Source organism: Lepidochelys kempii, chromosome 9 (assembly GCF_965140265.1).
Source record: "Lepidochelys kempii isolate rLepKem1 chromosome 9, rLepKem1.hap2, whole genome shotgun sequence".
Classification (NCBI taxonomy): domain Eukaryota; kingdom Metazoa; phylum Chordata; order Testudines; family Cheloniidae; genus Lepidochelys; species Lepidochelys kempii.
In genome coordinates, this window is record NC_133264.1 from 9,372,305 (window position 1) to 9,394,970 (window position 22,666).

Consider the following 22,666-nt stretch of genomic DNA (forward strand, 5'->3'; position numbering starts at 1 on the left):
CTGTGACTAAATCGTAGCCTTTCTTGTGTGTTCATTGTGGGCTGGGCTATGCCATGCCCTGTATAGATGTGCAAGGGGGTGGGGGTAGATAGCACAAATAGTCTTTGTTCCCCTTTGTAGCTCAGGTGTAGGGGCAAGTGTGACAGCTGCCATCCTGGCCACCACGCTGGGGATTGAACCGGGGACCTCCAGAGCTAACACCAAGAGTTGCTAGAGCTTGAGTTTATGAGCCGAGACTTTGTAACCGTGGCTGTAACAGACTCAGATCCTCCACGGATTGGGCACAGAGGAAGGGGACTTGTAAACATACACGCACCAGTGGGTTACTGGTACATGAGGACTGGTGGAATCTAGCCCCAACACCATCCCAGGATTTCTAAATGGGACTTGGAAGGGTGGGTTGAAAGTGGCTCAGTCCAGACCAACGGAGCAGGGTTCCCACAGAGAATGCGCACACTGCATCCTCTAACTGGATGGAGTGGAGGATGCTGCATTCCCTCTGTGTGGGTGGGTACCTGGTGCCTACCTCAGCCAATCACAAAGCCTATGGGAATGATGTCTAGCGGGCAAGCTTCCCTCATCTCCACTCCAACGTGGACAGCAGCTTAGAGCCATAGTTTTCACTGAAATATTTTGGCCTGGTCCTTCTCCCACTGACGGCAGCGGTGCAGGTTTGTGTTGGTGAATTATAGTCCTAAAACCAATACAAATACCTATCTTTTATTCCAGTGTCAATTTAAAGATGAAAAGTGTTCCCATCACACCCTGCAAGAGTCACAGAACACGTGCTCTTGTCCTCAATTAGCTGCAAGACATTTCCACAGCAGCTGCTGCGTCAGATGTCCCTGCCCCGACAGGGACGGGTTTGCTACAGAATTAGAATTTGCCAACAGTTCAGCATCCTTCATACTCACTGAATCTTTTAAGAGAAACATAAAGATTCCACTTCAAATGCTGGGTGGTGGTTGAAATCAAGAGTTAAGAACTTTGACGTCTGGGAGTTCAGGGTGCTCACAGGATGGGGCACTGAGTTACTCATTATTATTCGTATCATAATATAAGGATGATGTAGCTGGTTTACAGATGGAGAAACTGAGACACAGAGCACTTATGGCCTACATTTTCTATAACTTTCATTGATTTTAGATTTGGGTGACCAGGTTCAGACACCGGGGGGGCCCTGATTTTCGGAAGTGCTGAGCACCCACAGCTCAGACTGAAGTCTGGGGGGAGCTACGTGTGTCCGTCATCTTTTAAAATAAGGACTAAGGTGTCTCAGGTTGGGTGCCCAAAATTAGTGGAGACTTTTTTAAACAACTTCCTCCCAAGTGTCCTGCTTGCGATCGCACAGTGAATCGGTGTCGGATCCAGGAAAAGAACCCAGTTGCCCTACCCACCAGGTCACACTACTTGTCCCTTCGCCTTTCAATTGTTTGGAGATTTGTATAAATTAAAGAAAGACATTGGGCTGGCAACAGTAATTTCACCATGCAGCTCATAGGGGGTGCATTTCCTCTGCAGAGAGGCAGCTGAGTTAGGGTCAGACTGGGACGCTAGTAGAGGCTGAAACAAAATATGCTGCAAAACGTAACAGTACAAACATACAGTATGCAAATATGTTTAATAAAATTGGTGTGCCAAGTTAAACCAGTATTTGACTGGGTGGGAATCATGGCTTGTTTCCCAGGCACAATGTAGCAATATTGGATTATGCCGGGGTTTATCTGAACTGAGCCAATTCAGGACACTGAGCTGAATTCAGGAAGGAGCTCCAGGATCTTCCATGGCAGGAGGTGCAGCTAAATGACCCTTCATTCTGGCTGCTGAATACTGAAGCTCAATAAAGTGAAGTAGCCTTTACAGCATACTCAGTCCATTAGGAGACACTGATTTATGTCCATGCAGCTGCCAATTCTACAAACTTCCCACTTCTTGAGCGTTGCAACCTCGGTGTAATTTGACTCCGTTCACATAGACCCCAGCACTAAATACTGATGGTTTTGCCTCAAAAATATGCCCCTCCCACCCCATCTTCATTATCTTATCCAGGCCCAGTAATCTCTAACCTAAGCTGCTACACCCTCCTCCTTTCCTGCCTCCTCAACACCAGCCATGGTGGCCTCTTCGTGCTGTCTGATTGAAGACAATGGGAATTGGGGTTGTTTAGAGCATTACAGGACTGGATCCCTAGCATGCTGGATGGCTCCCATGTTACCAGATTTGCCCGTTACTTTGGGGTCCACTCATTTATTACGGTTACTCTTTGGGGGGGGTGTTCTTTAATTTTATTAATGTACTGCTTGTGTCACTTGTGTTTTCATGTGGCTCTACTTCTCCCTTCTGCAAGTCCCCTCCCGATGGAGCTACCCTGCAGGACCTAGGTTCCCCAGGGCTGGGTTCCTCCAGCCCCAGAACCAGATGAACGCACGCGCACACACACATATTAACAGAGCAAGTCTGAGCAGACCGGGCCAATCAGCACTTTCAAGCTGCCCCCCTTATATGCCCTGGACTCAGCTGACTGGGTTGAGCTGCACTTCCAAGCTGCCACTCTTGTATGTCCCAGGTTCAGCATGTCCCTATCCCCACTTTCACGTCACCATGGTACTAGTAGTAACCCACTTGATGAGCAAACCCCACAGTATTTGTGGGTGCTACAGGGATCTTTAACTTAGGTAAAAGACGCATTGCTGCAGAGTAAATGGGGAAGCTAAAAACACAAAAGAGAAAGTTCAGAGAGAGTGAGAGAGAGAGAAGCAACCAGCTTAACCATAAAAGTTATTTATTGAATAATAGTGATAACCACACAAGGAGAGCCTAAACCAACTTAATAGTTACATTATTAAAGGTTACAAAAGTCATACATAGAAAACTATACCTGATCAAACAAGTCAGGGTTAGAAAGTTATACCTGAGGTAGAAAAGAAAACAGAGAGAGAGAGAGAGATGGCATCTCACCCATTCTCTGAAGCTTGAACTGGTCGGGATTCCCAGGTGATGGTGGTAGCTCAGAGTCCTGAGTGCTGGAGACAGGCAGATCCCCCAGCACGATCAGTCAGGAGAAGATGAAATCTCAGTGGAACTGATGCAGAGTTGGATCCATGCATCAGAACACTTACTTGAACATAGATAGGGGTTTTTGTACAGAAACAACAATGGTTCAAGGGAGAACACTAGATCTGTTTATGGGTAAACTGATGACTCAAGGGTTTTTTTTAGATTAGACAAAAAGGGCTGATCGCTCCTAGCTATGGGTGGTGTTTCTTCCAGGGAGCTCACAGTGCAATTAGGCTGCTTCAGTATTTTGGATATCAATCAAGGATTTATTACTAGAATTGGTCTGATAACTGCTGAGCTGGGTGTGTGCAGGTGTAGGTTCATTAACATCTGGAGCAGAGATCCCCCAGGATGCAGTGCTTCCCTGCTTTTCTGGTCCCAGAGTTCAGTGCCATTCCTGCCTTGGAATCTCTGTTCTCTTTTCTGTATGCTAATGGAGATGTCTCCCTGTCCCATCTTCGATGCAGATGAGGCTAGAGGAGTTGCCTTAATCTTGTCACCCTTGTCAGGAGGGATCTAGGTGTGTCTCCCACCGCCCTTCACTGCTCTCGGCAAGTCTTTTCTCTGATCGGTTTTGGTTCAAGCAGAGGCTGGGGGAGGGGTGTCTTTCATGAGTCAGACAGGCTAGATACTGTGCCCTGGTTCCCCAAGAACACAGAGCTGACTGGTATCACCCACTCCGGCTCTTGTAGTTTCAAGGACCCACTACCGCATGATTTACCTGGCTCTGGGCTGGCACTCTGCCTGGCTACATTAACAGCTTTGCTGTTGGCCCAGTGTGACAAGTGTATCAGGTTTTTAAAACCCTTCCCACGCGTTCAAAGTACATGCCAGTGTTCCATGGTGATGTCAGTAGAAGACTGGAGCAGCAGATCTCTGTCACCAAGTCCGCAGGGAGTCTGGAGGGGGGAACTCTGCAGCAAAGCCGTCCAGACTGACATTTCTAAAGTGACTTGCAGTTCCCAATCAGCTCGCAGACTTCATGCTCCAGGCTGATGCTAATCCAAACTGAGCTAGTCTCTGTGAGCCTCCTGACTTGCAACATCACAAAGGGGGCTCTGGATGAACATTCTGTGCATAGCTTTTCTTTTGACTTTACTCTTTTTAATGTAAAAAGAAAAGGAGGACTTATGGCACCTTTGAGACTAACAAATTTATTTGAGCATAAGCTTTCATGAGCAACAGCTCACTTAATCAGATGCAGTGGCTTCATTTTAATGTGTTTCATTTGGGTGGGTGAAACATCCCAGGACATCATGCTATGCACAAAGTTGACTATGGCAGGATCCTTGAGTTCAGGGTTGTCAAGGTTCCTTCCCCACTCTGACTTCTAGGGTATAGATGTGGGGACCTGCATGAAAACCCCCTAAGTTTATTTTTACCAGCTTAGGTTAAAACTTCCCCAAGGTACAAACTATTTTACCTTTTGCCCTTGGACTTATTTTGCTGCTTCCACCAAGCGTCTTAACAGATATATAACCAGGAAAGAGCCCTCTTGGAAACGTCTTTCCCCCCAATATCCTCCCCAAACCCTGCACCCCGTTTCCTGGGGAAGGCTTGATAAAAATCCTCACCAATTTGCATAGGTGAACACAGACCCAAACCCTTGGATCTTAAAAACAATGAAAAAGCAATCAGGTTCTTAAAAGAAGAATTTTAATTGAAGAAAAAAGTAAAAGAATCACCTCTGTAAAATCAGGATGGTAAATACCTTACAGGGTAATCAGATTCAAAACATAGAGAATCCCTCTAGGCAAAACCTTAAGTTACAAAAAGACACAAAAACAGGAATATACATTCCATTCAGCACAGCTATTTTATCAGCCATTTAAACAGAACAGAATCTAACGCATAAAGTGAGCTGTAGCTCACGAAAGCTTATGCTCAAATAAATTGGTTAGTCTCTAAGGTGCCACAAGTACTCCTTTTCTTTTTACTAAGTTCTAAGACTCCATTCCTTTTCTGTTCCTGGCAAAAGCATCACACAGACAGAGAGAGCCTTTGTTTCTGCCCCCCTCCGGCTTTGAAAATATCTTGTCTCCTCATTGGTCATTTTGGTCAGGTGCCAGCGAGTTTATCCTAGCTTCTTAACCCTTTACAGGTGAAAGGGTTTTTCCTCTGGCCAGGAGGGATTTTAAAGGTGTTTACCCATCCCTTTATATTTATGACAAGGGTCCAGGAGCCTGAGGATCCCAAAACACTCAAAGATTGGTGAATAAAACCTTACAACCTGTTTGAAGCATCTAATCTAATCTAATCTATTGAATGTATAAAGTGCCAGTTAACAGAGTTCCTGAGGCCATGATCCTGCATTTATCTCCAAACAAGTGCAAGCGTCCATCCACAGTGAGTCAATTTCAGGATCATGCCCTGAGCATGCTCTTGTTATCTCCACTGTATAGCTTGGGAAACAGAGGCACAGAGGGGTTAAGTGACTTGCCCAAGGTCTCACAGCAGATCAGTGGCAGGGATAAAACCCAGAACTCCAGTTTCCCACTCCTGTGCTTTTTTAATCCCTACATCATACTTCCTTTTTTAACACAGAGGGCTGGGAGTCAGGAGACTTGAGTTCCATTCCCAGTTCTTTAAAGTGTGAGTCATTTAGGACATGACCTTCAGCGATGCTGAGCATCTCCCATTGACTTCAGATGGAGTTGTGGGCAATCAGGATGCCTGAAAATCAGCCACCTAATCTCTCTGTAAAATAGGAGTAATAATGATACCTACTAGCTAGCTACCTACCTCATAAGGCCATTGTGCAGATCCATTAACGTTTGTAACCCACTTTCAGATCCTTAGATGGAATGTTCTATAGGAGTCTAACATATCAATTTCTGAAAGGGACATTTATACCCAGTGGCCACTCCCACTACCTGTTTCCCTCCAGCCTGTAGCAATAAAAATGGTCTTTGACGTTCCAGTTCCCTTTCTGCTCTGAGTGGTCAGGTCCACTGGCCTGAAATAAACACTCTGCCAAAATTAATGACTGAGGATTTGCTGAATGAGTCCATTCTAATTGGCTTATCCAAATAACATTATCCATCATCTGAGGGTTTTAAGGGCATAACTACCAATAGGTGTAAAAGTGTCAAATAAAGGATTGCCAGGAGACTGGTTGGTTCACAGGATTAGAAATGGGTTATGGAGATTTTTCAGAGATTTTTATGGAGTCTATGGTCTGAATTTGGCCCAGGCTGGTACCATAGTGACTGACTGACTTTGCTAGCTGCTGGCAGTTTGTAGGCCTACAACCAGAAGGTCTTACTTGAGTTCCTAGTGGCCTTGAGTCCTGTTAGCAACATTAGCAGAGAAGCCAAGAATCAAATGTGAAGGAAGACTGAGTTACTCTCTGCCCAGATGCTCTGTCCATGTGGCAGCGTGCTGGGACAGGAACACGGAGGAGAAACTTTATTGACACATTGTGGACTTCAGTTTCCACAGTCCTTAATCTGTTACCTTGCTTAAGTGCTTCTCTCTGTGCCAAAGCCCGCCTCTACTGATTAGCCTTCATTTGCATTTGAATGCGTTTCTGACCTGTGGCTGATTATGCTTTATTGGCTAAGGTAAAGGAAACTGTCTTTCTCAACCTGCTGTATGAAACTCAGCCTGCACCCAGTGTAAAGTTTGCGCTTTATGGCCTATGTTCTTAAAGATATGTCATGGGAATTATTGTGGGGGAAGTTCTGTGGGCTGTGTTTTATAGGAGGTCAGACTAGGTGATCACAGTGGGCCCTTCTGGCCTTGAAGTCTATGAAATCCATGAATCTGAAGCTTAATACAAATCTGCCTTTCTTTCATTATGCAGTTCTAGTTTTTCAGGTTTGCTGGGAAGGTAGCTCATGTAAGGGTTAGAGCAGGGAAATAAGAATCAGGACTCATGACACCAGGATATATGAGGAGTAACTTCACTGAACTTAGTGGAGTTACAGTGGTGTAAATTTGGTGTAAATGAGAGGAGAATCAGACCTTCGGGGTCTAGTCTCAGCACACCCCTTGGCATACTTGTATGACCTCCCCATCCCTTGATTTCCCTGTCTGTAAAATAAATAATATTTATCTATATATCACAGGAGTGCTCAGATGAAAGTGCAAATGTATATTATAAATAATATTATTGGTTTTTGTTGAAACTGCCCAGGGTCGAAGTCAGCATGGAATTTGGCCATACACATATAAGCTGAATAGGGAACCTAGGAGGAAGGATCTAAACTGCAGTGTTATCTCTCTTAATTAATACATTGTGTTTGGATTCATCATTGCAGATCATCATGTTAAATTCTGTTTCTGATCTACATGGCTATATTGACAAAAGTCAGCTAACCCGGGAGTTAGGGGGAACCCTGGAATATGGCCACAGTCAATGGATACACCATCGAACTGTGAGTATTGTGTCTTGTATTCATTCCATTCTGCATCCTGAAGTCTCCAGGTGATGATTTCTACTTAAATATTAACGGATGATTCTCCAGTTAAAGTTAGGCCTGTGACTTTTATTAGAGCTTAATGGAATCTACTCACCCAAATCCACTACACAATGGAGGGAGAAAAGACCATCCCAAAATCTTGTAGGGGCTTGGAAAGACTGGTCTGTGAAGCTTACATCCAAATGCTTCTCTGTAGTAGGACCCCAATTCAATACAGCATCTCTATGCAGCAAAGCAATGAGACTGCAGCACATGGTTAACGTTAAGCATGTACTTAAGTGCTTTGCTGAGTCAGAGCCTAAGAACCTCACTTTAATGAGAATCAAATATTCCTGTGTTTGTGAGGAAAAAAGCACTGAAGCCACTGGATTTTATTTTTACTCCTGGGGGAATTCTGTGCCAAAATTAAAAATTCAGAATAAAAAAATTAAAAATTCTGCGCACAATATTTTAAAATTCTGCATATTTTATTTGTTAAAATAATGCAATATAATCACGCTGCTTTCACTTATTTTGGTAATTTATTTAAACCTACAGTACAGTGGATGGAGAGAGGGGAGCATTGGAGGAAATCCCCAAATCCCCTTTGTCTAATAGTAATGTAGCTAGTATTGCCTCTTTCCTTCTAGTTATTAGTCAACAAATATATGCAGCCATATGCTCAGTGTTACATCATCGGCAACTGAAGCGCAAGCAAGGGCTGGGGACTCAAACTCACAATTTATATTGGCTACTGACCATCTCCAGAGAGGTCAGTAGCAAACAGTTCATGGAGCACATTTTGATAGGAATTATTTTCAGTCCAAAAATGTAGACCAGTTCTAATCGCTAAAGCACCATAAGCATTTATAAGACCATACTGTCCTTTACAATAAGGCTCCTTTACACCACTCTGACCATGTAAAGGAGCCTTAGATGTTTTACACCTGTTTTATACTCCTGGGGGAATTCACTAAGAACAATGGGAACAATTCACTAAGCAGGCAGGCTGCTACATTCTGCTCTGCCTGAGGGGACAGAGCCTGGCCCACACCTGCCTCCTCAGAAACACCCCAAAGCCCTGCCCCTCCACGCTAAGCATACCGCAGTAGTGAGCGAGACGGACAGAGTCTCTCTTTCTCTCTCTCTCTCACATACATGACTGCCCAGCCCCCCCGCTCCAGTGGTGATTTATGTCTCCACGAGCTGCTCTGGGTGCCCAAACCGACCTGTCTGCGCTGCTGGGGAGGGGTGCATGACCGCTCTTGCAGCTTCCCTTTACTTCCCCATCATAAGTCATTTTTCTGCAGGGAAGCAAAGAAATCTGTGGAGGCCATGAATTCTGTGCATGTGCAATGACGCAGAATTCTCCCAGGAGTATATTTTCCTTTGTTTTCATTTCTTCACTATGTAAAAATGCATGACAGAGTGGGTCTCATTTCTTCGATAACCAAAGAACAGTATGGCAGTAATAATTGGAACTGGAAGGCACAAAGAAAGACTTTTCTCTTCTACTGACCCTGAAAGAACTTGTTACTTGCTTAGATGTTTAATCCCCCCTCTTGGGTTGATTAATGTATTTCAATGGCTAATCATCCATACACACGAATAAGTTATTGTCTTGGAAAGGATGGCAGCTGCAAAGACCTTATCTCAAATTTTGGACTGTTAAGACCCAAGGTGTTCATTCATCTTCTTATGCAGAAAGGAGCAAAATGCAAAGTTGGGCCCTGATCTGGAAAGGGATTGATTTCACTGGGGCTGTGAGCAGTGCCGAGGTCCATCTGGGCAGATCTGCTTGTAGGATTGGGACCTTTGGGGATGTGTGGAACTAAACCCTATGTCGGGAAGTGTTCTGAGCTGAGTGGCTGGTTTTGGCCAAACTCTGTAATTGACCACCAACGCAGGCTTAAAACTCTCAGAAGAAATGTCTCAGAATATTTCTGGCTACTTCCTTATGACAAACCACACAGCGAAGGGCATGATTTTCTCACACAGAGTGACTTCCAGCTGTTCATGGTTCTTGCTTTTTTATGGGACTTTCATGTCCCCTGCTGTGACATTCTGGGGCTCAGCCCAGACCAGTAAAGGATTGTGTCACTGCTTGCCCTGCAGCTCTAGGTGCCTTCACTGCTGTGCAGCTGTGGCTCACAACCTAGACACCAACAGCCAGCAGACAAGCATACAGATCACACCCTGGCTTCCACAGCCCAGTTACTGTTTGAAGAGTGACTCCAACACTCCCCCCAGTCCTGAATTTCTCCAAATCTGTCTCCCTGCAGTGTCCAGCTCTCTCCTGGGACACTGTGCAGAAGCAATTACATTTGCTTCTCCTTTAAAGAGACAGACACTGCAGGTTGTTATCTTGACTGGCTTTAATAATCACTTCAGTGCAGTCAAAGCACTTGCTTGGTTTAGATAAAACATAAAACCAGTTTATTCAGTTAAAAAAAGTGAGTTCAGGTACAAGGGATAAAGAGAGAAATGGTTACAAACAAAAGCAAAAATACACTTCTGTGACTAAGTATCAGAGGGGTAGCCGTGTTAGTCTGTATCACAAAAACAACGAGGAGTCCGGTGGCACCTTAAAGACTAACAGATTTATTTGGGCATAAGCTTTCATGGGTAAAAAACCCACTTCTGTGACTGGAACTTAGTTTCAGCCAGTTATAGTCTTTACCTAAGCAGCTTTCTCACCTATATTCAGTTCCCAGAGACTTCAACCCCCTGGGTTGAAGGATCTCCTTTTCTCAGATGTACAAGAGCTCTGGCCTCTTGTATCTGCCCAGTAATGGATAACTGTGGGTTTCTCTCCCCTTTCTTTTTATAGTCCAGTAAACCTTTGAAATGTAGTCTGTGAAAAGGTAGCCAAGACAAGGCTCCTTTTCCCTGTTGTGTGAGGTCCCCACGCTGTCTGGTGTAGACTCCATGCTGTCTACTCCCCCAAAGTGGTGATTTTTACAGTGCAAATGATCTGTTCCTGCAACCCACACAAATGAATAGCCCACTGAATTTGGCCACACCTGGCTTGAGGTGTTGGCCTCTTTCCTTCCTCTGGAGAAAAACTGATTATCAACTCTTCTGGGCATGGTTGGTTTAAGCACATTTTGGTCCCATCTTTCCAGCATAACAAGTCCTTTGTGGATTTGCCATACGTACATCACATAAGAATGTTAATAATCGTTGAGTTATGAGTTTTCCAGTGATGCCACCTTTTGGATAAATATCATGACAATGGTGTGTTAGGTGTAGTGAGCATGTCAGGCCTGCAAAGAGTTGCTGACCGAGTAGTGAACCACCAGGGGACCTCTGTGTCACACCTCCATACTGAGAAAAGGTACTTGGTTTGCTAAATTCCCATGTGACTTTAATATCATGGTGTGCATTTTACTGCCCTTATGAAGCTGAGCTTTTCCCCCTCCCCTTGAAGTCATGATGATCTTGTTTTCTAGCCATACAGACTGATTTTCCATTCTCTTATGGGTTTGTCTGCGTGGGGAAATTGACCAGAATAGCTATTCTGCAATAGCTATTCTGTGCTTTAAATTCATATCCTAGTTATTCTGGAATAACTTCCTTGTGTAGACAAGTTGTTATCCTGGCACCCAACCTTTGTATCTTCACTGACTTCATTGGAGTCACTCCTGCCTTACACCAGTGCATAGGCGCCGTCTTTATGAGTTGCTGGGGGGTGCTGGACCCCCGCTCCACCACAGGCCCCGCCCCTACTCCACCCCTTCCCTCAATCCCCCGCCCTGCCTCTGCTCTGCACTGTTATGCTCCCTCCCCCACAGCGCCTCTTGCACACCACTGAACAGCTGATCCACAGTGGGCAGGAGGCGCTGGGTGGGAGGGGGAGGAGCTGAATCGGGAGGGCTGACGGTGGGTGCTCAGCACCCACTATTTTTAATACCCCTCAATTTAATAGCCCTGGTGTCACCGCCTATGCACCAGTGTAAGAATGAGATCCTCCTGCCCCCATTGACGTCGATGGGAGTTTTATCACTGACATCAGTGGGACCAAGGAGGACTTGTGGCACCTTAGAGACTAACAAATTTATTTGAGCATAAGCTTTCGTGAGCTACAGCTCACTTCATCGGATGCATTCAGTGGAAAATACAGTGGGGAGATTTATATACACAGAGAACATGAAATAGTGGGTGTTACCGTACACACTGTAATGAGAGCGATCGCTTAAGGTGAGCTATTACCAGCAGAAGAGCGGGTGGAGGGGACCTTTTGTAGTGATAATCAAGGTGGGCCATTTCCAGCAGTTGACAAGAACATCTGAGGAACAATGGCGGGGGGGGGGGGGGGGGAGAGAAATAGTTTTCCTCAGACGTTCTTGTCAACTGCTGGAAATGGCCCACCTTGATTATCACTACAACAGTTCCCCCACACACCCCCCCCCACTCTCCTGCTGGTAATAGCTCATCTTAAGTGATCATTCTCTTTACAGTGTGTATGGTAACACCCATTGTTTCATGTTCTCTATGGATATAAATCTCCCCACTGTATTTTCCACTGAATGCATCCGATGAAGTGAGCTGTAGCTCACAAAAGCTTATGCTCACATAAATTGGTTAGTCTCTAAGTGCCACAAGTCCTCCTTTTCTTTTTGCGAATACAGACTAACACGGCTGCTACTCTGAAACCTATCAGTGGGACCAGGATTTCACCCTAAGTAAGAAGTGAAACAGGCCCCGAGTCTCAACTGTGCTGAAGAGATACCTTTACGAAAGACCAGAAGTTGCTCTCCCTTCAGGAGAGGGTGAAACGTGGATTATTTGTGGGCTTTGCAAACGGTCACAAATTGCAACATAATTCAGTTTAAAAACAAATTAGCTAAAGGAAAGTTTGCATTGTGCATTACGGACAGAAGATGCTAAGCTGGGTGTGTATGTGGTATAGAAACTGTGTCGGGGTGTTGGGGGGGGCAGGGTTTATTGGTTAAAATTTTTCTCTGCCCCGTTTGTAGCAGTCTCCCAGTATTTGTTTTACACTGAGCACACAGCATGCCGCTAGCAGAGTTGTTAATCTAGAATTTCACCCTTCACCAGAACGGGGAATCTCACAGCAATCAAGCAAGCAACCACCACCTATGCATTGCATAACTGGCCTTGACAACTTCCTGAGCACAGTTGCAGTTAGCGTGGTCCAAGTGTAAACATTTGGGACAGAGAAAACAATCGCTAGCAGCTATAAGGAATGCAATCTCTGCATGTGCCTAAATAAAGTAGGGCAGGGCTCTTGTAACATGAAGAAAAAAATCTCATGCAGCTACTTGATGCAAGATAAAAAGCTTTTTGTCACAGTAGATGAGTTTGATCAAAGTATTTCACCCTGAAAAACTAGTATGGGAGTGAGTGGTTTGAAGGGTTTGCATGCTTCTTTCCATAGCCTTCATAACTCTCACTTTCACCTTAAAAAAAAATAAAATAAAATAAAAATTGATCCGTCTCAATTTGGTTGTGAGAAATAGTTATGTAGAAGCATTCAAGGGATGGAGAGGCAACAATACTCAAAGTTGTGTTAAGTTTTCAATAATGATATGGCAGTGGTCCCCAAACTGTGGGACACGCTCCCCTAGGGGGGCATGGAGGAACATTCGGGGCGTGCTGCAGGGCCCAGGCTAGCCCCTAAGGGCAGGTAGAGAGGGAGCATCAGCTAGTCCCTCTCCGCCTTCATCTGCAGCTCCGCTCCCGGCCAGGGCCTCAACCCCACCCTCAGGCATGGCCCCCAACCGTGGCCCGGTGATGGCTTCCGTTCCCAGCCCCAGCCCTGCCCCCGGCCACAGCTCTGCTCCCAGCTGTAGATCCGCCCTCAGCTGTGGCCCCAGCCTCAGCCCGGTTGCCCCTGTCCATGCCCCTCCTCGCCCAGGAGCCACAGCCCCGCTTCTGGTCCCAGCTGTGGGTGGGCCTGGACGAGGTAAGGGGGGGCGTGATCATGAAAAGTTTGGGGACCATTGCAATACGGGCAAAGGAATGGAAGGGGATGACTGTGGAATATTGCTTCAAATACAGATGGGCATTCTGGATTTGTACATCCTGATACGTGAGATGTAGACAGATATTCTTCCTCAGTGGGAATCTGACTATAAAAACATTAACTGGAAAAAGCTTTGCTGAGTTCTTCAGTGTCCTCTCAGCCTAGACAAGGCCTTACATAAATGCTTTCAACATTGCAGAATATTCCAGTGAGCTTCACACAGGACTGTGAGCCAGGATTCTTTAAATTCTAATCTTGGCTCCCACACCGACCCCCTGTGGCTTTGGGCAAGTCACATTAGCTCTGGGAATTTCTCCAGCGGGGAAATGGAGGTGATTGTAATTGTTGATCTACCCCATATAATGATGCGCTGCCTGGCTTGTCAGCAGGACTTGCACCTGGGATCTTCAGCACCACAGCACCGAACTCTACAGCTTGAGCTAAAGGACTAACTCCATTAGCTAGTAGCAGTATTAACCTGTTATCCCATAGTGGACCATCCACTAGAGCAGCGGTTCTCAAACTTCATTGCACCGTGACCCCCTTCTGACAACAAAAATTACTACACGACCCCAGGAGGGGGGACCAAAGACCGAGCCCACCTGAGCCCCATCGCCTGAGCTCCTCCATGGGCCGGGGGGCCATAGCTGAAGCCCAAGGGCGTCTGCCCTGGGTGGGGGGCATGTAACCTTAGCCTGGGTGGTGGGCCTTTGGCTTTAGCTTCAGGCCTGAGTGGTGGAGCCTTCACTTTGGCTACAGACTTGCTGGGACCCATGGCCAACACCAGCCTTGGCAACCCCATTAAAATGTGGTCCAGACCCACAGTTTGAGAACCCCTGCACTAGGGGGAGACGTGACACCCTTTACCAGTATGTCACATTCACCACTTCAAAGCATGGTACCATACACTAAGAAATACTGTTGAACTGTGAAATAACCAGCTTGTGATGCTGTATAATGCTGCTGCCTTTCCAGGCCATTGAGAACTTTGCCATGACGGTGAAAACGACAGCACAGATGCTACAGACCTTTGGAACGAACCTGGCAGAGACTGAGCTTCCCAACGATGTGCAGTGCACGGAGGAACTCCTCTCCTCCCACACACAGCACCACGACAAGCTGAAGGTGAGTAATGCTGCGTGACAGCCTTGCCACTTGGTGCAATGTAGGATTTCCCAAGAGCAGGTTTGCTCTCTGCATTGATTCAGCCTTGGCTTGCTCCAGGGAGGAGTGAAAAATAAAGTGTCATTTTTTTTTTCCACTTGCCACATAACTAGTAATTACCTAACACACTTTAGGAAGCTACAGAAGCTGGCATTAAATTAATGCTAGAGGCCGGCCAATAGATGAGCTAGAACAAGAGTCCTGACTTTTTGGGGTTGCCTGGTAGAGAACTGGCTTTTCCTGTGTTGTTTGGAGGCAGAGTGGGTACGAGTTTTACCTTGTGCTGTAGATTGGCTCTAAAAGTCGGTTTTGCCTCGTTCCTTTCAGACGGCAGGGCCTGGCATTAGCAATCTCACTAACCACGTTATGGCGGAGTGGTCTAAGGCTCGGGTGTGAAATACCTACTCTCCCTGGCTATGCTAGCTTCTTTCAGGAAACCTGGCAGCTCAGAGCAGGTGTAGATGATGTGGAGGTAGAAAGTACTAGTGCTTCTCTACTCCAGCACGGCCATTGTTATTAACACCAGGGCTAGTGCCAGAGGCGGAGAGTTCCCCCCAAAAGGCTGATACAGATGAGGCCCCTCAAAACACACAGTCACATCCTGGCAATGTCATCTGAGCCCTCCTACCTTCTTCAGAGTGTGTGTGTTCCAGAAGAGAACTTAAAAAACAAGGTCTTGTTTGCTGTGTGTACTCATACAAAAGGTATGTCTATAGTACAATATATGCCCAACGTTGTTGGAACTCAGATTAGCAGACCTTGGGTTTGTTAACCTAGGGCTTGAGCAGCTACACTCATTTGTAACCCCAGATTAGAAATTGTTGAACCCTGGGTTCCAGCCTCGGGTTCCAGCATCTACAGTACATTATGCAGCCCGAGTCCAACCACCAGTATCCCAGAATTCCTCCCCAAATGTGGCCACTCTAGCCCTTAGTTCACGGTGCAGTGTGGGAAAACTTGACTGTCCAGAGGACAAAGAAGGTCGACCTGTGGGATTGTGGGATGCTTTTGGTGGACTCCCAGAGCGTGAGTCCAGGGGGGGCTGTGTCTACACTGCAAAGCAATAGGACTTGAACCCAGGGTTCCAGCTTGACTGAGGCTCAGATCCTCCACCCATGTAGGGTCCTGGGACCCTGGGTCTGAGCCTTGTGTTAGAGCGATTTATGGGTGGATGTCAGGGGGGCTAGGCTTGAGCCTGAGTTCAACTCCTGGGCTTACAGTGCAGTGTAAACATACCCTAAAAATCCCATGGTAGATTTTTTAAGAATAGGGTTTTCTCCCTGGTATCTTGGGCCCAAAACATCCCTTCTCCCTTCTAAGATGAAGTATACCAGCTGCTATCCTATCCCCTAGGTAGCTGCATATCAGTGGGGCTATGTGTATAAAGGACACAATCCCATGTGTCTTCAACACCCATTGACTTCAGCGTGCAATGATGACTCTCAGCGCATGGTATGATCTGATCCATAGTTTGTAAAGTGCTTTGGGATCCTTGAAGCCTCTGCATGTTGAGGGGATCTAAGCTGTGAATGCACCCAGAGGCTTTGTAATGGGTGCGTGATCTTTAGATTTAAAACATGTATACGTAAGTGTAGAATATTACTAATTATTCTTGTTCTATTGTACACTGAACAAGAGTTTTCAGCGCAGACTAGTGCAGGTTGCAGCTGTGAATGTTTGTGCTGCATCTCTGCTGAGCCTGACGTTTAGCTGGGCAACGCTGATTGGGAATTGGATGGCACTTGAATGTTTCTGAATGGTTGCCAGAGTTGCATCAATAAGGGTTGAAACACCCTCCCTGCGCATCAATGCACAAAAGTTAAAACAACAGGAGTGTGGCTGTTATTGCAAACCGTGTTTTTGCACTCTTACGGCAAGCCATGAAGTCCACTTGCTGGTGGGAATTCTCGGGAACCTAAATCCTTGTCTTCCAGGCCACACGTGTGGTTGGGGGTTGCCTTAAAATTCGGTGAGATCCTTTCTCTCCATGGAGTTGAACAGAATCATTCTCTCGCTGCATTTCAGCTCTTGCATTCTGAGTGGATTTTTCAGCTGTTGGACAGGTCCATTGTGTGCTTTTGGGTTTTGCAGCTGCATCCACTGGACTGCCAGTACCAAACCTTTCAGGAGATTCTGATAGGATCTTGGGCAGATGCAGCTGACTTCAAAGCAGTGTTCCTGATAGAATAGGATTAACAGGAGTCTCTCTCCCTGACGCCACTCCTGCCACCGAATTCACTCCTCTATATTTTCCACAGTTTTTCTTTGTCCTTCCCTTGCATGTTTGTTTAAGGGCTCATAATGGCATGTAGATTTAGACAGCACTTTAGCTTTTCAAAGCATTGAACAGACAGAAATTAGTTAATAGGAATGGTTGAAATTAGAGGACTGGATATCGTTCTTTTTCACTTGGATCTATTCTGTCCTTTTTCTGAGACACAACAGTGGCGTTCTAGGGCCAGGCGGTGCTCCACTGAAATCAGTGGGAGCTTGGCCATTGATTTCTGCAGAAGCAGGAGCAGACCTTAATTAGTCAGTGTGCTGTTGAGATGGCTCTGGCAGAGGTAACTCTACTAGAAGGATGCTAAATAGCTGTTTGAGCGAACTGAAGTGAGGGCCCTCTGCTGAATTGCATTGCCTTCCTCTTGGCAGCCTTGGAAGTTCAGCATTCTGAAATCAGTCGTGAAGTTAGCATGGAATAGACTGATGAACGCTCAGGTTGCCACCCATCTGATTTTCACCCGGACAGTCTGGGTTTTGGCTGGTGTGTCCGGGTGCCATTGGACAAGCCCTGATGTTTGGCTGTTTTTTTTTTTTAATCTGTGGAAAAGGTGGCAACCCTAAGCAGAAAGAAGGAGGCTGCGCAGCAGCTGCCACTGCCATCTCCAGGGCCAGGCTGCTTGTGCGACTCGCGGTGTGCCGGGGCGGGACTTTGGGGGAAGAGGCGGAGAAGGGGGTGGAGCCTTGGAGGAAGAGGCAGGGCAGGGGTGGGGCCTCGAGGGTCCAGTCCCCAGCCATTAGAAAGGGGGCAACCCCAGTGAAAGCACAGGGCCTGATTCACAGCCCAGTGAAGTCAATGGAAGGACTTCCACTGATTTCAGTGGGATTTGGATCAGACCCTTATTCTGAGGATAATTAAAGACGGGAGCATGCCAAGTAAGGTAACTCAGTGTCTCAGGAGCTTTGTTGCAGAAAGCGGAGGCAGATTGCGTCAACGAAACTAATTCATACACATAACCGGAGGAGGAAGATCTATTATTAAAATTTTGTCTGAAGGAGGGAAGCACTAATACAAAATTGAATTTTTATTAATTCACAAAAATAGATGAAGCAGCTCTCTGCCATCTTGCTATTCCCTCTTCCTGGACTCCTTCCCTGAGCTCCCTCTCGTGTTCTCAAATAGCTATTGCATCAGCTCCCTCCTGCTCTGTTCAGTTAGCATTGAATACAACTTCTGTCACCTCCAACGATTTAAAATGAAGGCGACTTTCCTTTGTGCAGCCCGAGAGTGAGAATGAAGCCCAGTGAGACAAAAACGTATGCAAAAGTAGCAAAGGCTATTTCACGGAAATCCTCACAAGACTTTAAAATGCATTTCAGAGCTCTAGTTCCTTACCGTGCCATCCCACACAAAAGGAGCATGCTCTCATTCAAACCAAGCCACAGCCACAAATTGCACAAGGCCACCGGTGATACCGAATCAACCTCCTTTTAATCTCTGGTCAAAACAAACTTTAAACAACTGCTCACTTAGTGCCCCTATTTACCATCCACCTTGGGTACTTATCTGCCCTCCATTACCACAGTACCTGAGCGCCTCACAATCTTTAATGTGTTTATCCTCACAGACCCCCTGTGAGGTTAGGACGGTGCTCAGGGTGGATTTGATTTAAATCACTAGTCAGGAAGACTCAATGTAATCATGGATTTCTACATAAAAGTGAATTCTTGTTGGTTGTTAGAACCTTAATACATATTCTTCACAACTCAGAGATAGATGTAGGTTTCATTTTTAGAAGGTACATACTATACAAGTGATTTATTTTGAAAACTTCTCAGATATGTTTTACAGCTATGTCAGAAAATGGATGATTGTTTGGTTATTTCCAAAGGTAATTGAAGCAGATAGTTCACCTCCCAATGAATCATAAATATCTCCAGTTCAGCAGGTTTAATCATTAATATTTGGAGGATTTTCTTGCCATGCTGTTCAGCAGAGTTCCATTGTGTGCTGGGACATCTCAATGGTGACATTTTCCAGCCCTGTAAACTGTCTAAACTACAAGTCCGAAAGGGGTCGTTTTCAGTTGGATGCCAAGAAATTATATTTTCAGAATTACTAAAAATATTTAGTTTAGAAACAGAAGGGCAGCTCTTACAGATTGTTTCCTTTTTTACAGCCAACTTTGCGTTGTGACTTCTATTTTAGTGGTAGGGTTTTTTCACTTACCTTGGGGAACACCACAATCAAAGCCAAGCATAATAACTGCACTTATTAACCATACCTATTTTATTATTGAAGAAAGGAAGAGAAAATGTTAAACAAAACAACAGAAATGGCCGAACCCAAATGATAAACTGGTTTACCTCTGTTATATTTTTATGCATTTTGTGGAAATTTTTTAACAGAGATTACATTTTTGTAAGTGGGCCCACTTGTGGTAGGGCCCTTTTTTTTGGTAAATTGAGACCAGGGTTTGATTTCCAAAATTACTGAGAGTCCATTCTTGGTATTTTTTAGCTACTTAACTGTTTATAAATGGGCAAAAGAATTTGGGTAAAGGAAGGTAACACTTGTTGATTACTGGGGATAACAACAGATTATAGATGGGCAAGGTTAGCAATCGTAACTAATCTGATGGTTGTCATATGTGAGGTTAGGAAGGAATTTTCCCCCAGGACAGATTGGCAGTGATCTTGGGAGGCGGGGAGGGGTTCCACCTTTCTCTGCAGCATGGGTCACTTGCCAGGATTATCCGGGTATATCTCATTTAATCATTTTCCAGCCATTGTGGGGGTCTTGAGCACTGGTGCACCTAAATCCCACCTAGTCTCTGCCTATGGCACAGAATAATCTAGTCTTCCGTGGTCTGCAATACTCCGGTCTAATTCTGATGGTTGGGGTTAGTGTGTGGGTGCTGAGCGGTGTTAGTGCCCTGTGATATATAGGAGGGCAGACGAGATGATGTAGTGGGCCCTTCTGGCCTTAAACTCTATGACGGAAGGAGAATTTTGACCAGTCACAAACCCAGAAAATTCTAGAATTATTCTGTCCCTCAAGAGACACCAAAATCATTGTTGTCACTGCTCATGTCAGGCTGCATCTCTTCGATTCTAGGCAGGTCACTAAATGCAGCCTTCTTGTCAAGCGCCCCTGCTGTGTTCCAGTGTTCAGTCCCTACAAAAATACCCTTCACTGGTAATGGCAGTGCTTCTCCTTTGAGAGAGAAAAATAACGACTTAACCTGGGATTTGGTAAAACCTTATTTGAACTGGTGTGTGTGTTTGCCTGTCTCTCTCCAGGATGAGCTGAAACTAGCTGTGAAGCAGGGGGCCACACTACTGACGTGTATTAGAGAGCCAGTCACGCGGAGCTCCGCCAGCAAACTCAGTCCAGACGAGCTCGAAAATGTAGCGACGGTGGAAAGGTTGGTGAATTGGGATTACATCCTCCAGGTTGCTAACTGACCTGAAGCATGCAAATGTGATTTGAATCCTAATTTGAATTTAAATTCAATTTGAATAATTCTTTATAGGTAATTGTTTTTTTAATCATTAATTCACAGTGAGTTTATAGAAATATGCTACTGCATGTTTGGTGTGAGGAAGGTCTAGGTAGGAGCCATTAACTGGTGAAACTAACAGGGCAGTTCAAAGAAACCTTGAGCCTCCTCTGTCCTGTTTGGTGAGGTTATTGACTACAAGGCCCAAGACTTGATGTGCAGTCTTTCTCTCCCCCTCCCTCCCACCCACGCACACACTCTCCTAATCCAGGTGGGAGTGGTGCATTCCTGCATACATGTTCAAACAGAATGTGTATGTGTGTGTTGGTGGGAGTGTTAAGTGGATAGAGGAGCTCCCCTTAAACAGGGATGTCACCGGTGTCTGGAACGGGTCTCGGCTGAGAGAGCCATCTCCGGTCAGACTGTCCAAACTAGGCAGATGCTCCCAAACTGGTGGTATATTCTATAATTAGCTTTAACCAAGTGTGATAGACCCAGGCCAGTTGGCAGAAGGCAGATATACTGGCCACCGGATTAATCGTTTTCTGTTCCCTGACTGACCAGAGCAGGGTCTGCTCCACGCTAATGAGAACACCTGACTCCAATTAACCTGCAAAGAGTCAGGTGAGGCCATTAAGCTAATGTGACCACCTGACTCTAATTAAGGCCCCTCTGATAATATAAAAGGCCTCACTCCAGTCAGGCAGAGGGGAGCCAGGGGAGAGGAAGTGTGGCTGAAGGGCTGGTTAATGAAGACACCCTCAAGTCATTGGTAAGGGAGCCCTAAGGTAAGGGTGAAGAAAGGAGAAGCAGGAGAGCTGTGGGGAAGTGGCCCAGGGAAATGTAGTAACTCTGGTAGTAAAAGGTTGGCTGCCAAGAGCTGCTACCATTAGGGTCCCTGGGCCGGGACCCGGAGTAGAAGGCGGGCCCGGGTTCCCCCCAACCCACCACTACAGAAACACCTTCTGGGAGGGGAAGACAGGCCCCTGTCAGGACAGGAGGCTAAACTGTTTTGGCATGAGGCCGTAGAAGTAACAGAGACTGTGGGAGTTCTCTCACCAACCTCCATTGCTGGCTTATGATGAAAATGGCTCAGTAGACTGCATCCCTGGCCCTAGAGAAAGAAGGGCTACATGGAGGGTTGCAGTGAGCCTCTGAAGCTAGCATAAACTGCCTGAAAGCGCGGGACCCACAGGGACAAGGTCAGCGCTCTGCCACACAAGCCAGCAACAAACGTGTGTTTCTGGACTACTATACTAGTTCACCAGGAAGCCACCGGCAGTCCCCTTAGGCACTCCATCCTATATTATCACCCAGATAAACTGGACTTCTGTGGTGACAGATTATTAAAACCAAAAATCACCACACATTAGGTTCTTCCAATCCCAAAGGATCGGTCACTCACCCCAGGTCACCAGATGCTCAGGATGTCACCAAAGACAACACTGCCAGCCAATTACTTCAGTAACTAAGTCAAGTTTATTAGCTAAGAAAAGAAATGAGAGTTAAGCAGAGGTTTAAAGTGGGTGAGTTACATTACAGGTGAATTCAAGCTTGTAAATCCAAAATGCTAACAGGGATGTTATATCTGATAGATTTTTATATCTCTGGATTTGCCCAAATAGTATGGGGGACCTCAATGCTTTGTTCAAAAATTTGTCAAAGTTCATCAGTCCAGAGATGTGGGGGGAAAGATCTAGCGGGGCACCTTTTGTTCTTGTCTTTTATATGTTGACCCCTCTCCTGGAAAATCCTGACTGCGTTACAGAGTTAAGCAACTACATGATGTACGTGCTGGGCCACCAGTTCTTCATATGAATTGCAAATTTTGTTTGCACCTTTTGCGTGCTATGTACTGCTGAGGCTGTAGACTCTGAAACGACATGCAGAGGCTCACATTCGCAGCTCCTTTTGTTGTTTCTGAAGGGCTAACCTGGGGGTGTTTCCCAGACTCACGACAAGTTTGAGTTACAAACACGCAGCAAAGTTTCATAACGTCACGTACAATGATGATACACACATCTAAACAGGATAATAATACTTAGCAGATTACAGCTTTTCCAGTGATGCCTTACAAGGCATACTTTGTCTAAGATTTACCACAATTTTGCAACAGCAGTGACCATATTAGTGTAGACGGTCACCTTCCCTTCAATACAACATCACAAGGGGTATGGAAGAATCTGCAATGCGCCTCATCCACAGCTTCAGTCAAGACGGATATGTCCTCCCTGTTCCCCACAAAGGACTCGGTTTAGTGTCACGGAGCTGACAGTCACCGTGCTGCAGAGGAAGTGAAGCACTAAACATCATGCAGACACTTCAGCTTG

At 45.8% G+C, this 22,666-nt stretch overlaps 1 protein-coding gene across 7 annotated transcripts in view; it reads left to right on the forward strand.

The window, feature by feature from the left end:
• MCF2L2 (MCF.2 cell line derived transforming sequence-like 2) overlaps positions 1-22,666 on the forward strand; it is a 319,798-nt gene that overhangs the window by 120,266 nt on the left and 176,866 nt on the right. For 6 of the 7 annotated variants that reach the window (XM_073359253.1, XM_073359256.1, XM_073359257.1 and 3 more), the window contains exons 6-8: positions 7,320-7,436; positions 14,425-14,574; positions 20,137-20,261. In XM_073359253.1, coding sequence (XP_073215354.1) covers positions 7,320-7,436; positions 14,425-14,574; positions 20,137-20,261 — 392 coding nt within the window. The remainder of the gene's footprint in view (positions 1-7,319; positions 7,437-14,424; positions 14,575-20,136; positions 20,262-22,666) is intronic. The other variant, XM_073359258.1, reaches the window with a different exon arrangement.